The sequence below is a fragment of the Triticum dicoccoides genome, chromosome 2A (assembly GCF_002162155.2).
Source record: "Triticum dicoccoides isolate Atlit2015 ecotype Zavitan chromosome 2A, WEW_v2.0, whole genome shotgun sequence".
NCBI classification, from domain to species: Eukaryota; Viridiplantae; Streptophyta; class Magnoliopsida; order Poales; family Poaceae; genus Triticum; species Triticum dicoccoides.
Genome location: NC_041382.1, coordinates 218286005 through 218301159, shown reverse-complemented (window position 1 = coordinate 218301159; position 15155 = coordinate 218286005). Strand labels below are relative to the sequence as shown.

Here is a 15155-nt window from a genome sequence, read left to right as displayed (position 1 = left end):
AAAGTATCTGAACCAAATGTTGTGGAAATCTTCAAGGACTGTCACACCAGTAAGAAGAAGGGCATGACTACACCAGTCAAAGCCGCTGTTGTAAGTCCTTAATCCTCATGCCTTTTAACTACTACTTACTCTGACTTGTGCCTTGAACTGCATGGTTTGTAGCCAATGTCTATTACTCTTTTCAAATTTATACACAATTGTCTTAGCGTATCATTGCACCTTACAAGGTTTAAAAGAGAGGAGTGATGTTCCTTTGATCTTGACCCGTAATCTAGTTCCGTGTTGGACTTGCCCACACAACGTTACAATTGCCTGTTTGTCTGTTCTCAGTTGTTTTGTGATATGAATGATGTCATACTATGCTTACCGTATTATAAACTTCGTCTCTTTATCCTTAGCCCTCAATACAATGTGAAGAAATAGACAATACATTAGCGATGGTACATGGTCATATGTTTGGAACCTGGTTTTATTATGTACTTTGCAATAAAATACAACTAATATTTTACATGGGTTCACCAGAATAAGTTCTGTATATAGACCAAAGCTATTTTGTTTGGTTTTGCTGCCTCAATATCTTCTGTTCTGGTACTACTAATTTAAAACCTCAAATTTTTAGCAAGCTATGGAAAAATGGTGGAACTGCCACCTTCTGAAGGTGGCGAGGCAACTATAACCGCAATGTCAGCTCTTGCTGCGGTGGGTCAGTACCTGTCCACTAACAGTGCCAAAAGCACGTTCCTGCGTAATACTAGGTTGGTTGTTAAGGAATATCGTCCAAACTGCCTCATGATCAAGATACCCAAGCTCAAAGCAATGTTGTATTTGTGCTCCCGACACAAGTCCATTCCCTAACAGAGACCCTTTGTGAAACAAGGAGAAACATTGCTCAATGTCGTCAAGATATGCATGCTTTTGAAACCAGACTATCAGACATTTGCTATGTTGTTCAGGAGCCTAGGGGAAATGAAGGCGAGGGTTATGGTGCTCCATCGGACAATACAACATGAAAACATAACAGTCAGGTCAAATGAACTGAGCTTCTGAACTTCTGGTGGTGCATTTATCTGCTAGACTGTTAAGTTTTATGCCAACCTTCCTTATGTTATATAGTTGTAATTAGTTTTGGTGCGATACAAAATTTATTCTTAACGTGCAGCCACCGGCTGAAGAAAACAACAAGCCATTTTTGTATAGTGTAGGGTGTTCCCTATATTTGCACTAGTGGCGATCTTTGATGCTGAGTGGATGTAATCTGTGCAATCGCCTTAATAGCTTAGCGTTAGTTTCGGCCTTATTTATTTCCTAGTCTTGTTTTTCCCTGGTTTGCTAGTGGCCGCAACTACCATGGGCCATATACGGGCCATAGGATCCATGGGTCTCCTATGGGCCGTCGATAAATGGGCCTGTAATCAGTGGGCCTCGGGCCGTCGGATAAACGGATCTACATGGGCCGTAGTCGGGCGTAATTGGTATCGGCCCAGCACGGTAACAGGCCATTAATAGGCCGTAGGACAGCAAAGGCTTAATTCTGTCACAGGCATAACGGGTCGTTAATGGGCCAGAATATAGGATGGGCTGGAAAAGGCGCAATGGGTTAACATGCCAGAAACGGGCCGACTCTTGCCATGGGCCGAATTTGGCCCATTAGGGTAACAAGCCAGTAACGGGCCGACTCTTGCCATGGGCCGAATTTGGCCCATTAGGGGAACAGGCCAGTAATGGGCCGACTCTTGCCATGGGCCGAATTTGGCCCATTAGGGGAACATGCCAGTAACGGGCCGGAAGTAATCGAGGGCCGAAAAGGAGCCCAAGAACGTATGGGCCGTCAATAGGCCGAAAGCTAACACGGGCTGGAAAAGGCCCATGTAAATCACGGGCCGTTAACGGGTATAAAGAAAATTAATGTTCATTATGGGCTAGAGTCACCATGGGCCTGTAAAGGGCCGAAAGATACGAAGGCCTCATATGGGCCGAAAGACGTCGTGGGCCATACATGGCCCGAAAGTGAAATGGGCTGGTGTTATATTCGACGGCCCACATGACGTTGTTGGGCCGATTTCCTTTAGGGCCTAACGGGCCGTAAAATGGGCTATTTGCGAAGAGATCGTTAACAGGCTTTTCATGGGCCAGCCCGTCAACTTTTGACCAAGTCAAACGGGCCGACTTTGTAAGCTAAATGGGCCAGTGGTGGGCCGTGGCACGTGTCGACTATACATAGGCGCCCATCTGACCCATTGACGAGCTAACACGTGTTTCGTCTGGCCAATAAGAATTTTACACGTGGAAATTTCCCATTGGTCGGGGCTGTTAACGGGTTATCGGATCCAAAACCCGACCCGATAGCTTAACAGCGTTCCGTTACGGTGGATGCCACGTGTCGGTCACCCTTGACAAAAGCACTTCTGTGACGCGCGATTTATTGTCATGGAAGCGGACACTTCCGTGATGATAATTTTGGTAATGTCATGGAACACTTCTACGACAGCATAGGTATGACTATCTTGATTCTGTCATAAACTCGTCATGGATGTACATGCATGACAAAAAACGCGACCTACTGTGACAAACACGTATCATCACGGAAGTGTATTTTTTTGTATTGTGATATCCAATGGCCAGTAGTGCTCGGATTTGCCATCTTTGTACCGTCGGATTGGCTTCATCCAACGACCAACTTTCAACGTTTTTCACACACTATATAGGGGGTATAGATATAGATGTGCCGGTCCGTTGCAATGGATCCAAAGTATATCTATTTAGTGGAGTGCACTCTAAACACATTATCTATTTATTTTTCTCTAACCTTCCGTAGCCATGCAACCAAGCCACATAAGCTTCATGGGTGCCCCCACATCATATTATTCATACTATGTTGATTGTAAAAAAGATAAATCACCCAAAACAAGATCTTCCCGTTTTTTGTTCCTACGATGTTGTGCCGTGCACGTACCTACTAGTTGTATAGTGGTAGTACTAGTAATATAGTATTAGGAGTACAAACTTGGTACTAGTAGGAGTAGTACTAGTACGGAATGCTCCTACTCTATCAATGAGCCCCGTCTGACACCAAATTTCTTGGCTTCCGTGCTACAGCTAGATCTTCCCCTCGTTTCTGTTTTCCAACCCGGCGGCGGGCGGGGTGTCGGTTTGCTCAATGGCGGTCCCACATGAAAGTGAAAATGCTAGGCAACACGCCTTCCCTAAGCTATGTGTCATGCCGGACGGGCCGTGTTGTACTCCCGATTCCCGGGCGTGTGGGGGTGCGACGCGAACGCGGCATGCCTTTTCCTTTTACCAGCAATGTGTCGTGCATTGCGACAGATCCAAAGTAGTAGAATAGTAGTATTTGTTCACAAACTTGAAAGAAATCACTATTGTTTTGATATACTCCTAATATATTACTCCCTCCGTACCTAAATATTTGTCTTTTTTGAGATTTCAAATGGACTATCACATACGGATTATATAGACATATTCTAGTGTTTCTAGCAAGGTGCCCGCGCGTTGCACGAAGTTGATGGAAAAGGTAAGCACAACTTATACATTGACGGATGGAGTACTAGTTACAGTGATGAATATACTTAAGCAAAGGGATCGCACATGTCGGTATTGACTGGAACGAGAATGCAATAGCACAATAATAATTAAGGCCACGATGATGCAATCGCAATGGTGGTTACAGAAGCTAAGAAGAAAGATGGATCCACGAACATACGACCTTCTCCTCCTCAACTTAGTGCGCCGGGCCACCGACCGGCGGCTAAGGAGCGGCGACTTTTGTGGCGAGGTCGAGGTGCTTCTCAGCAAAGGCATCCAAGGCTTCCAGCCGGTTGAGGAAGGCCAATGTTGTAGCGTCCTCACTGGCCTTGTAGATACCTACGTACATGATTTGCTCGGACACGTGGACATGTAGGTCGACGAATTCTTGCAGGGCGAGGTGCCTCGCGGCGAGCGCGACCTCCAGGTGGACATTCTTCGTGGCGTCGGCGGGCAGTCGCAGGGCCACTAGTGCTTGAAAGAGGTTTTGGCCATGGAGGCCGATTAGGGTGGCAGGCAATGAGGAGCCCGGGCGCGTGGGCTGGAGGAGTACGGCGATGTCGTCCGCGAGCTTCTTGAGGACGGTGAACTTGTTGATGGTGGCAACGATCATCTGGTCCAACTGAGAGTCGTAGTTGGCGTCGACGGCGGCCATCCACCAGCCGGTCTCCAGCACCGTCTGGAGACGATCCTCGGCGCCATGCCGCAGGCCGGCATCGTGGACCATCTGGCGCAGCCGCTGGCCGCTCACGCGCATCACCTCCATAGGTCTAGACTGAGCTCTTTTGCACTTAGTGTAGGTGCTTAGGCAAATGCTTAGGTGCGTACGATGTGGTAGATGCATTGGAATGGAGGGGCGCCTTCATATGAGGGCAATGAGGGCAAACTGCGTTGCATTCACATCGTGCAGCCTCTTTTCCCAGACCTCCTCCCATTACTTCCCTCATGCATTAATTGAAGGAGGATGCATTGGCCGTTCAACATATCGGGAACCGCTACTCCCTCCCTCGTCTGCATTAAAGCCGTATCGGGAACTGCGCCGCCCGCTGTCAAATCAAATACTCCCTCCGTCTAGGTGAGTATTAAGTCATCTTACGAAAACCAAATAGTAAACACATAGGCGTGGTGCATTAACTCTCACATTGTTTCTTATTTTTTGACATAAATAGAGGAATCAACCAAGAAGAGATGTGGGGCTTGTATGCTTTTAATGACTTGAGACTATCAAACATGACATGCGGTGGTCAGTTCGTTGCACAAGAACAAATACAACCCACGTCAGCACACATACACCTTATATAGCATCACATCCAATGGCTATAAAAGATGAATGAGACCAAATTATATCTCATCTAGATGAGTTCTAGCAAAACTGTATTAATAATACTTAGTACTCCTGCGCCATGTATCATATATTAGTATCATGTAGTACTTTATTTATTGCCATGTATGACACATAGTACTCAACTCTCTCTCTTTCTTCATTTAATTCTATGACACCTCATCAAAATTGCTAAGGCTAGTACCTTTACAACCAGCATTAGCAAATACGAAGTACTAAACATTAAGTTCTCTCGTTTTCCTCTCCACCTTGGTCGCCTAGACGGAGGGAGTATACTGCGCGGGCTTTTCCTGCGTGGTAGGCGGGGCAGTTCCGCCTAGTCGGTTCGACAGAGACGCGAGAAGACGAGGGAGTAGGCTGCTGCAAACGTAGGGCTGTGTGATTTGACAGCGAGTTACTGCTGGACAGGTGGGGCCCCATGATTTGACTTGCCATTATCATTTTAACTGTGGCGCTACGACCGGCGTGAGTCTCCCGATTCCTGACCACCTCCATATAGGTGCCTCTCCCAATGCTCCACCATGTAGTAGAGGTTGGCTCTTGCATGAGAGCCCACTTCTCCACTTTTTCCTTGCCTCTCTTTCCTCCACATATGCAAAAATGCCATGTAAAGCGCACTATTGTACTTACTTGCTCCTACATGTGCTTAAGCTTGCCACATAGGCATAAAGTCTGATGTGGCAAGTTAATCAAGAAGAGAGAGACTAGTTTGGTGACCCAAGGAAGAAACGGTGCTAAGCGCGTGTACCTAGGTGAAAAGACAATTTTGAGTCTATAGCTAATTAAATGAAGCAAACTTAGCAACACCATTTCATTGGAAGAGGTCACTCCTTGGCAAATGCAATAAATACTAGTACTCCCTGTGTCCCATAATATAAGAACGTTTTTGGCACTACACTAGTGTCAAAAATGTTCTTATATTATGGGACGGAGGGAGTACGAAGAAAGATATAGAGAGAAGTAAAAAAATACACTTATAGCCAACCTTATAGCCAAAACCTTATTGTAGTATGAGTGACTAAGTGATGACTATGTATGACATGCCAACATCACATAGCCTAACGCACCGTGTTAAATCTCCAAGGGTGCGACCGCATGAGTGACGCGACGGTCGTGGTAGGCGCGACCATGATACGGGATGCTGGCAGCCCTTGGATCTGAGATCAAACGGTCGCATGCTAAGTTGCTGAAATTTGCAGAATAACCCTCCAGGATAGGATATTCACCCATCGGTCTAGAATCACGCCATGCAATCGTTCGATCTCAGATCCAAGGGCTCTCGGAAGCCTGTATCATGGGAGAATGGAAAGCCACTACCCTGCCGTTCGCACACTGGCAGTTCGCTCCTACTCGTCCCTGCACGTCCTTCAATACTACAGCGGTTCACTCCTAGTCATCCCGTCCATTCACATTACGGCAGTTCCAGTAATCCTAACCCTCCTCCCAAATCCATGGCGTCCCAAATCTCCCCGATCGGCGGTGTGCACAAGGTTAGAACCATCACCGGTGATGAGTTCGACATCATCTACACCCGTTCTTCCGCGACGGTGAAAGGATGCCTTTCTCGCTTCAGACGCATGTTCGAAGACTCATATGATGAGTGGGTCGTTGGGCTAGATGTTGAGTACACCACAGTCCTGGGACGAGAGAAGGATCTAAAGGACGAAGAGAGGAAGAAGCCCACCGTGATCCAGGTTTGCGTGCATGACTTATGCTTGGTCTACCACATATGCCATGCCGATGTTGAGTGCTAGGATTTGAAGGACTTCCTTGAGAGCAACCTAGTCAAATTCGTTACTATAGACTTTAGTAACGACAAAGAAGTCTGATAACCCGCAAGTATAGGGGATCGCAACAGTTTTTTAGGGTAAAGTATTCAACCCAAATTTATTGATTCGACACAAGGGGAGCCAAAGAATAGTCTCGAGTATTAGCAGCTGAGTTGTCAATTCAACCACACCTGGAAACTTAATATCTGCAGCAAAGTATTTAGTAGCAAAGTAATATGATAGTAGTGGTAACGGTAGCAAAAGGTAACAATAGTAAAAGTAGTGTTTTTGGTATTTTGTAGTGATGATAGCAATAGCAACGGGAGAGTAAGTAAGCGAAGAACAATATATGGAAAGCTCATAGGCAATCGATTGGTGATAGAGAATTATGTCGGATGCGATTCATCATGTAACAGTCATAACCTAGGGTGACACAGAACTAGCTCCAGTTCATTGATGTAATGTAGGCATGTATACATGCTTATGGAAAAGAACTTGCATGACATCTTTTGTCCTACCCTCCCCGGCAGCGATGCCAGAAAATAGTCTTGATAACCCACAAGTATAGGGGATCGCAACAGTTTTCGAGGGTAAATTATTCAACCCAAATTTATTGATTCGACATAAGGGGAGCCAAAGAATACTCTCAAGTATTAGCAGCTAAGTTGTCAATTCAACCACACCTGGAAACTTAATATCTGCAGCAAAGTATTTAGTAGCAAAGTAATATGATAGTAGTGGTAACGGTAGCAAAAGGTAACTGTAGTAAAAGTAGTGTTTTTGGCATTTTGTAGTGATGATAGCAATAGCAACGACAAAGTAAATAAGCGAAGAACAATATATGGAAAGCTTTTAGGCAATGGATCGGTGATGGAGAATTATGCCGGATGCGGTTCATTATGTACCAGTCATAACCTAGGGTGACACAGAACTAGCTCTAGTTCATTGATATAATGTAGGCATGTATTCCGGATATAGTCATACGTGCTTATGGAAAAGAACATGCATGACATCTTTTGTCCTACCCTCCCGTGGTAGCGGGGTCCTTACGGAAACTAAGGGATATTAAGGCCTCCTTTTAATAGAGTACTGGAACAAAGCATTAACACATAGGGAGTACATGAACTCCTCAAACTACGGTCATCACCGGTAAGTATCCCGATTATTGTCACTTCGGGGTTAACGGATCATAACACATAATAGGTAACTATAGACTTGCAAGATAGGATCAAGAACACTCATATATTGATGAAAACATAATAGGTTCAGATCTGAAATCATGGCACTCGGGCCCTAGTGACAAGCATTAAGCATAGCAAAGTCATAGCAACATCAATCTCAGAACATAGTGGATACTAGGGATCAAACCCTAACAAAACTAACTCGATTACATGAAAGATCCCATCCAACCCATCACCGTCCAGCAAGCCTACGATGGAATTACTCACGCACGGCGGCGAGCATCATGAAATTGGTGATGGAGGATGGTTGATGATGACGATGGCGACGGATTCCCCTCTCCGGAGCCCCGAACGGAATCCAGATCAGCCCACCCGAGAGGTTTTAGGGCTTGGCGGCGGCTCCGTATCGTAAAACGCGATGAATTCTTCTCTCTGATTTTTTTCTCCCCGAAACACAATATATAGAGTTGGAGTTGGAGTCGGAGAGGCGACAGGGGCCCACGAGGTAGGGGGTCGCGCCCTAGGGGGCAGGCGCACCCCCCACCCTCGTGGAGAGGTGGTGGGCCCCCTGGCCTTCATCTTTTGCATGTATTTTTCATATTTTCTGAAAAGTTGCTCCGTGAAGTTTCAGGGCATTCCGAGAACGTTTGTTTCTTCACATAAATAACACCATGGTAATTTTGCTGAAAACAGCGTCAGTCCGGGTTAGTTCCATTCAAATCATGCAAGTTAGAGTCCATAACAAGGGCAAAAGTGTTTGGAAAAGTAGATACGATGGAGACGTATCAACTCCCCCAAGCTTAAACCTTTGCTTGTCCTCAAGCAATTCAGTTGACAAACTGAAAGTGATAAAGAAAAACTTCTACAAACTCTGTTTGCTCTTGTTGTTGTAAATATGTAAAGCCAACATTCAAGTTTTCAGCAAAGATTATAACTAACCACGTTCGCAATAACGCTCATGTAACATCCCAAATTCTCAATTTGGAATGTTATACATTAGATCATCATTGCATATCATATTTTATTGCATTTTGGTTGATCCTAGAAATTTCACGCAACTCAAGGACCCTCGGAGAGAGTTGGGGATTTCATTATTTTCATATTTGAGTTTCATCAAATTTTGAAAATAGGATCATTTGATTTTATTTATTTTATCTTAAATTATTTCTATCACAAAAATATGAGAGAGGGAATAAAATGAATTTCCCAAAATAAATAAATATTGAGGATTTAATAATAAAATCAAATAAGATTTTATTTTGGGTTTTATTGCTATCTTATTTGAATTTAGGACAAATGTGCATTTTTCAGAATTGCATTTAGGCCCCAAATAAATGTTCATCTTGTCCGTCTTGATTTTAGAAGTCGGAGAAAATTTATTTCGAGATTTTTGGAGTCCATTTAGTATTTTTTTTTATTTGTTTTTCTGCGCGTAATTATTAAAAAAATCGAACCGACCTAACCGGGTCGTGTCCGACTAGGACACGTGGCCTGGCCGGCCCTTAAAAGCCGCGAGGGCCCGAGCGGAGCCGCAGCGCCCCAGCCGAAACCCTAGCCGCCAGGAACCGCCGCCGCCTTGCCCCGATCTGCGCGCCAGCCGCCGTCGCGGCCCGCCGTCGCCGCCACCCGCCGCACCAGAGCCGCGCCGCCCCGCCGTCGTTCGCCGGATCCGCCCGAGGTAGCCGCCGTTGCCTCGGTTTTCGCAAAGAAATTGATCCATTTTTTTCGAAAACCTAGATCCATTTTTTATTGTTCCGGTTCGGTTTATTTTCCGGTTTAGTTTATTTAGCGAGCGTTCGCTCGTTCGTTCGTTTTAACGAACGCGTTCTCCGTTTAGCCGCAGAAAACGAACGTTCGTTCGTTATCCCGTTCGTCGTTTTTCTTTTTCTCAGATTTTCCGCGATTATTTCGGACCACGATTTCTGATCTGATTTTCGTTTTAGTATAACTTTTCGCTCGTTAATCGGAACCAGGTGATTCAAGCGCTTGGAGTTTCATCTCGAAACCCTCTTTTCGTTTAACCAACTCAAACAAGATTTTTCTTCTGTAAAATTTGAATTGGATCCACATTAGTAAACGAAGTTTGTTTCTTTCGTCGTTTGTCTTTCGTTGCTTCATTCGATTTGTTTCTTTTTGCCAACCGGAGTTCTTAAGTTGAACTTTCTGGTTAGATCTCTTATTTGAGCTTTACCTGTGCATTAGATGAGTACTTATTGTATGCTTGTTTGTTTGCGATAGAGTACCCGGAGTGCGCCGCTTGCTACTTCGAATCTCTAGGTTTCACGGATCATCAACAAGGCAAGTAACACTTTGATCATACCTTCTACTACCCAGTTTTTATTGCATTAGATCAATCCTCAAACATTGCATGATTAGGATCTAATTAAATTGTGGGTTTTGGGAAGTAGATGAGGTAGCCCTATTACCTGTTTTATTATCAAACCTTTGGTAGTTACTTCTACGTTTGCTTATATTGCCATGCTATGCTACACTACAAGAAATATGTCAACTTGTGACCTTGACTATTGGTCACTAAAAGGTCATTGTTTTTCATTTGCGACCTTTTGTGACCAAAAATAGAAGGTCAAAAGCTGGCGGTCGTAAACTGAAATTAACGACCTTCTCTGTGAGAAGGTCATAGACATTTACGGCCAAAATATGCCTATTGTTTTGTTTTGGTAACTAGCAGCCTCCCCAGGACACGTAGGCATCCGACGTGGCAATCTGATGTGGCACAAGAATCAGCCTGGTCCAATTCGATTTTCTACATGGGCCTAGCCCAACAATTCGGCCTTTTTAATGTTTTTTTCCTGTACTTTTATTAGCTACATGGGTCTGACCCAGTAATTCGGCCCATGTATTATTTTTTGGGCAAGCCGTTTTAATATATGTATTTTATGTTAATTTCGGTTAGCTACATGGGCCTGGCCTACAATTTGGCCTTTTTATTTTCTAGCGCACAACATTTTGCAGTCAATTTATTTTTTATTTCCAGATTTTTTTTCCCAGCTCCAATTTACAGATGGGTCCCAAATGTCAAATTTTTCACAGCTTATTAATAAGCAATATAGATGTATATATCAAACAGACAGAAGAGAGAAAGCATATGAAAATCTTCAAATAACAGCTAAAGTAAGTTTATTACAGAACAGAACACGTGAAACTACATACACTCATACATATCACACCAACCAGTTTCCATACACTCATTCACATCACATCAACCAGTTTAACCATCGAATCTTGCATACCCAGGAACTTCAAACTTCACCCAGATCCACACAATCATAAATATTGGGATCTACAAATAGACTGCTCTGCCAGTACAAAAGCTAGCTACTCTTGGATACCACAGAACATGCTCTTCAACATGGGTAGAAGTCCTCAACGGAGTTCTACCAACGGAGTTCCATTCACCTACAAGAACAGAATGGAATATGAAGTACTTGCATTCTTCAAGAAGATTACAACCAACATATATATGTAGAAGGACATCAGGAAAGCTGATGGAGCAAAATCAAACAAAAGATAAATCAAGTAAACAAACCATTTGGAAAAAATATATACTACCAGGCTTGAACATGAGCATAGAAAAGAAAAGATGATTTCATGAAATTAAAACTGCCAATGAAAGCTGAATAATAGTGCAGCTGATTAGCTCCTAGTATGGAGGAATATCACAAAATTAAACAAGATGGTCGTGCAAGTTTCTATACAAGTATTCGTGATTACAATTTGTTATCGTCGTCTAAATTCTCCAACATGCACAAAATTAATTAATATATCTAAATGTGCTACCAATGAAGCAAATTCTAAAAGATACACGGACAGGGCTTAATTAGCCAACCATGTCATTCTATAAACACACAACAAACTCAATGATAACATGTATAGTTATTACCATATAACATGGGAAACATACCTACTGTCCACATATTTCATAATGTAAATAGCTAAATGCTGCAGGAAATAGATTGTTGAGCATTTCCGCCCTTCTTTCAAGCCAGCACCAGCATAACACTCTCACTATAACAAGATCCACACAGACCACCATCTGCAGCAACCGCACACACAAAACAACTAGGGTTGAAGAGAGTGAGATTACCTTGTCACCGTAGATCTTAGAAGACACCTCATGCGTGAGGAAGTCCTTGTCGTCCATTGCCAAGCAGCAGGATGCTGGTGGAGCATCCCTTACCGAGCCTACAGGAAGTTTTGCATATAGTTAGAAAACCTGGAAACGTACAGGATGGACTACCATAACATAGCATTGACGGAAAAAAACTAAAGAGCATGTAACTGAACCTCCTACAGCTCTAGCCTCTAGCATGCACTCGAGATTCAGTTCCCACGAATCCAGAAGAGCAATCACATACATGGCAAAGAAGCTTTACAAGAAAAAAAAGCTACTATTGTAGATTGCAATGAAATCAAAGTACTACAGCAGACTAAGAAGGAACAAAAAAACATTACCAGGACGAAGGGATGCTCTTGAAACCTCCATGCTTGACCTTTCATATCAGTACAGTAGGCACTGCAAGTGAACGACAAAGAAGAAAGTGATATGCATAAATAACTCATCCATCTATGTTCATATTTTAATTTCAATAGCATGGTACACCCATAAAGAACAATAGTTTGCTACCTACTAGCAAAGTATAAGACCTGAATCATATAGTATAAATGAATCAAGAAAACAAGAACTGACAACGAGAACTGCACACTAGTGCACCAAATGATCAACATCAAGCATAGTATATTCACATAAGTTTGCTAGTGTCACAGAATTAAGCAGTGCAGGTAAACATCATCATCGGTGTATAATTGCCAATATAAACAAGCCATGTAGAAATGCCAAGTTACAGAAACTGCATCACAAATATGATTTGCCTTTGGTGTTTGCCATACAACAACAGCAGTAGTTGATCATGGAATCTAACAAAGTTTAGCTCATGCAGGGCAGACATAACTGACACAAAAATCATACAGTTCAGATCAGGAATAAACCAAACAAGCAAACATCCAATACAGCTAAACTAAGCACAGAACCACAACATGAAGAGTAAACCAAGCACTGTATAGGAGGCTTGGACTGCATACATGGTCGTCCTTGAGGTAGAGGACCATCTTGGTACCCCTGCCGAGATGCTCCCCAGACGTATCACAAGTGACGGTGAAAGAACGACCAGCCTGGGACTCCCACACGTACTGCTCATCGTTGTTGTGCTTCGTGCTGACAATGACCCTCTCGGCAAGGGAGATGGGGTAGAAGCCAACACCGAACTGCTCCTTCTCGGTGCTCTTCTCAGTCCACAGGGAGATGGGGTGCTCCTCAAGGTATTCCATCTGAAAGCAAATTATATAAAATCAGACAATGAGCAGAAAGAATGTGCAAACCAATAATGTAAATAAAAAAGATTTGAAGAACAGCCAAACATACAACAATACTATATCAGAAATAAACTACGAGAACACATCAGAAATAAACTACGAGAACACATAGAAATTCCATTAAGATGCATAATTCCAGAACAGCAATTTTTAACAGTTCCATAATGCAGTATTATAATTAAAATAGATATAATGTTTAATTGTAAGAGGCCAGAACCATATAAATTACTAAATACAAAGAAAGCATACATTATCAATTAATAGAGAGGGTCAATCAATAAGGATGAGTTAACCCGTGCATTCCTCATGTATGCATGCATTAGAATATAGTTAACAAAAAGCACATCATCAATTTAATTATTTCACCATCAAATCTGAAGTAATACTACCAATCATAGTTAAAATGGCTAGGACGCAACTCATATCTATAAGCAGGTTCCATACTACAACCAGCACAGATCTGAAATGAGCTGAGTTCAGGTATGATAAAATTACTGGTACCAAATTAATACATGACTATTACCAGTTCTAACAGCAAGCTGGTTGAGCAGTGAGGCATTCCAGATACCATTGCATAAAACTTATAACATTACAATCAAACTTCTACATAAAAGAAGATACACATGCCGTCGGATAAGTTGCACCAAGATAGGTGTACTTAATAGTTAGACCATCTACGTTCTGACTATGAATCCGTTGCAAGCATGTGGGCATGCCTGCCAAAACTCAAGACATTATTATGAATCTGATTGCCATTTATTTCAAAAGGCCGTGGCAACGCACGGGCATGTGTTCTACTAGTATCAATAGTGGATATCATTGCAGGAAGAAAACACAACACTTTCATGTTCAAACTTCAGACCATAAGCAAAAACTCCTTGTGCCATTAGTTTAAGCCTGCAGCCACAGAGGAACAAAGTGGACACAAACTAAAAACAACAGAGGCGCCAGATGCCTCAACTCCAAACACAAGGTTTTTATTCTCAACAAAGAACAAAAGCAACACACACACATGCACGTGAGAGGCATCATTCCCAGTTGTTGAAGTACAGATCAAACATTTACCATTACGCGCTTCATCCAGACATCTGCGGCTCATCGTGGATAATCCTGGGTGGTTCATCAACTAATCATCATGACAAAGATTAACTGGCATAGTGGCATTGACTAAACTCGGCCTTAGTACAAGTGAAACTATGACTACAAGAATAGCACCACCATGACCAGTGGGCTGCTCTGCTTCTGCTAGCAACTACAAGAATGGTAGCACGTCAAGCATCAGCGACCGTACATGTTTCAGAGAAGGGAAATCCCCAAACCCAGTGCCTCCGGAGCGAACCAGATCGGATACGAAGTGCTGGGTCAGAAGATGGGCGGTGGCACAGATGAAAAGGGAAGCGAGAGGGGAAGGGGAAGGGGACCTGGAAGGGCTCCATGGAGTCGGAGCAGCCGAGCCTTCGCCGGCTCCCTCCTCGCGCGGAGCGGAAGAGCGGCGTCAAATCCCACCCACCGCATGGCTGTGTCGTCGCCCGAGAAGAAACGCACGGGGGCACCTCCCGCGGCGCACGATTGTGGGGAAGGAGAAAACCTCCAACACCTCCGTCGCGGCCAAGCTCGAATCTCGTGACGATGAGGTGGAGGGGCGCGTATGCGCTGTGGCTATCGCGGATCTCGGAGAGCCGTCTGACCGGCTCCATCGTGGGCCTATGTAGGGAAAGAAGGCGAGGGGGAGGGTGGATGTCGCCGGCGGAGGGTGAGGGAATTGGAGGGGACGGTGTTGGAGGGCGAGAGGGCAACGACGGCGGAGGGTGAGGGGATTAGTTCGCGCAACAGCGGCGCCGTCGTGCTCCAGGCGCGGTCGTAGGAGGGGCTGCGGAGCCAGCGTAGAGGGTACGGTGCCGGCCGTGGAGACGAGGCTGCAGTGCCAACCAT

The 15155-nt window shown here is 44.1% G+C and overlaps 1 protein-coding gene across 3 annotated transcripts; it reads right to left on the bottom strand.

Moving 5' to 3' along the window:
* Positions 1–10928: 10928 nt before the first annotated feature.
* On the bottom strand, positions 10929–15149 carry LOC119354302. 3 transcript variants are annotated; one of them, XR_005170757.1, is made up of 6 exons: positions 14645–15149; positions 14289–14333; positions 12933–13178; positions 12306–12366; positions 11938–12035; positions 10929–11249 (listed from the first exon to the last, which is right to left on the bottom strand). XR_005170757.1 is itself a non-coding variant. In XM_037621023.1 (5 exons), the coding sequence occupies exons 1-3, from the start codon at positions 14918–14920 to the stop codon at positions 12352–12354; spliced, it is 537 nt and encodes a 178-aa protein (XP_037476920.1). In that variant the 5' UTR covers positions 14921–15149; the 3' UTR covers positions 10929–11249; positions 11938–12035; positions 12306–12351. The 3 variants fall into 3 exon arrangements, 1 of the variants encoding a protein (XP_037476920.1); XR_005170756.1 differs by having other exon boundaries at positions 14289–15149; XM_037621023.1 differs by lacking the exon at positions 14289–14333.
* Between the last annotated feature and the right edge of the window lie 6 nt (positions 15150–15155).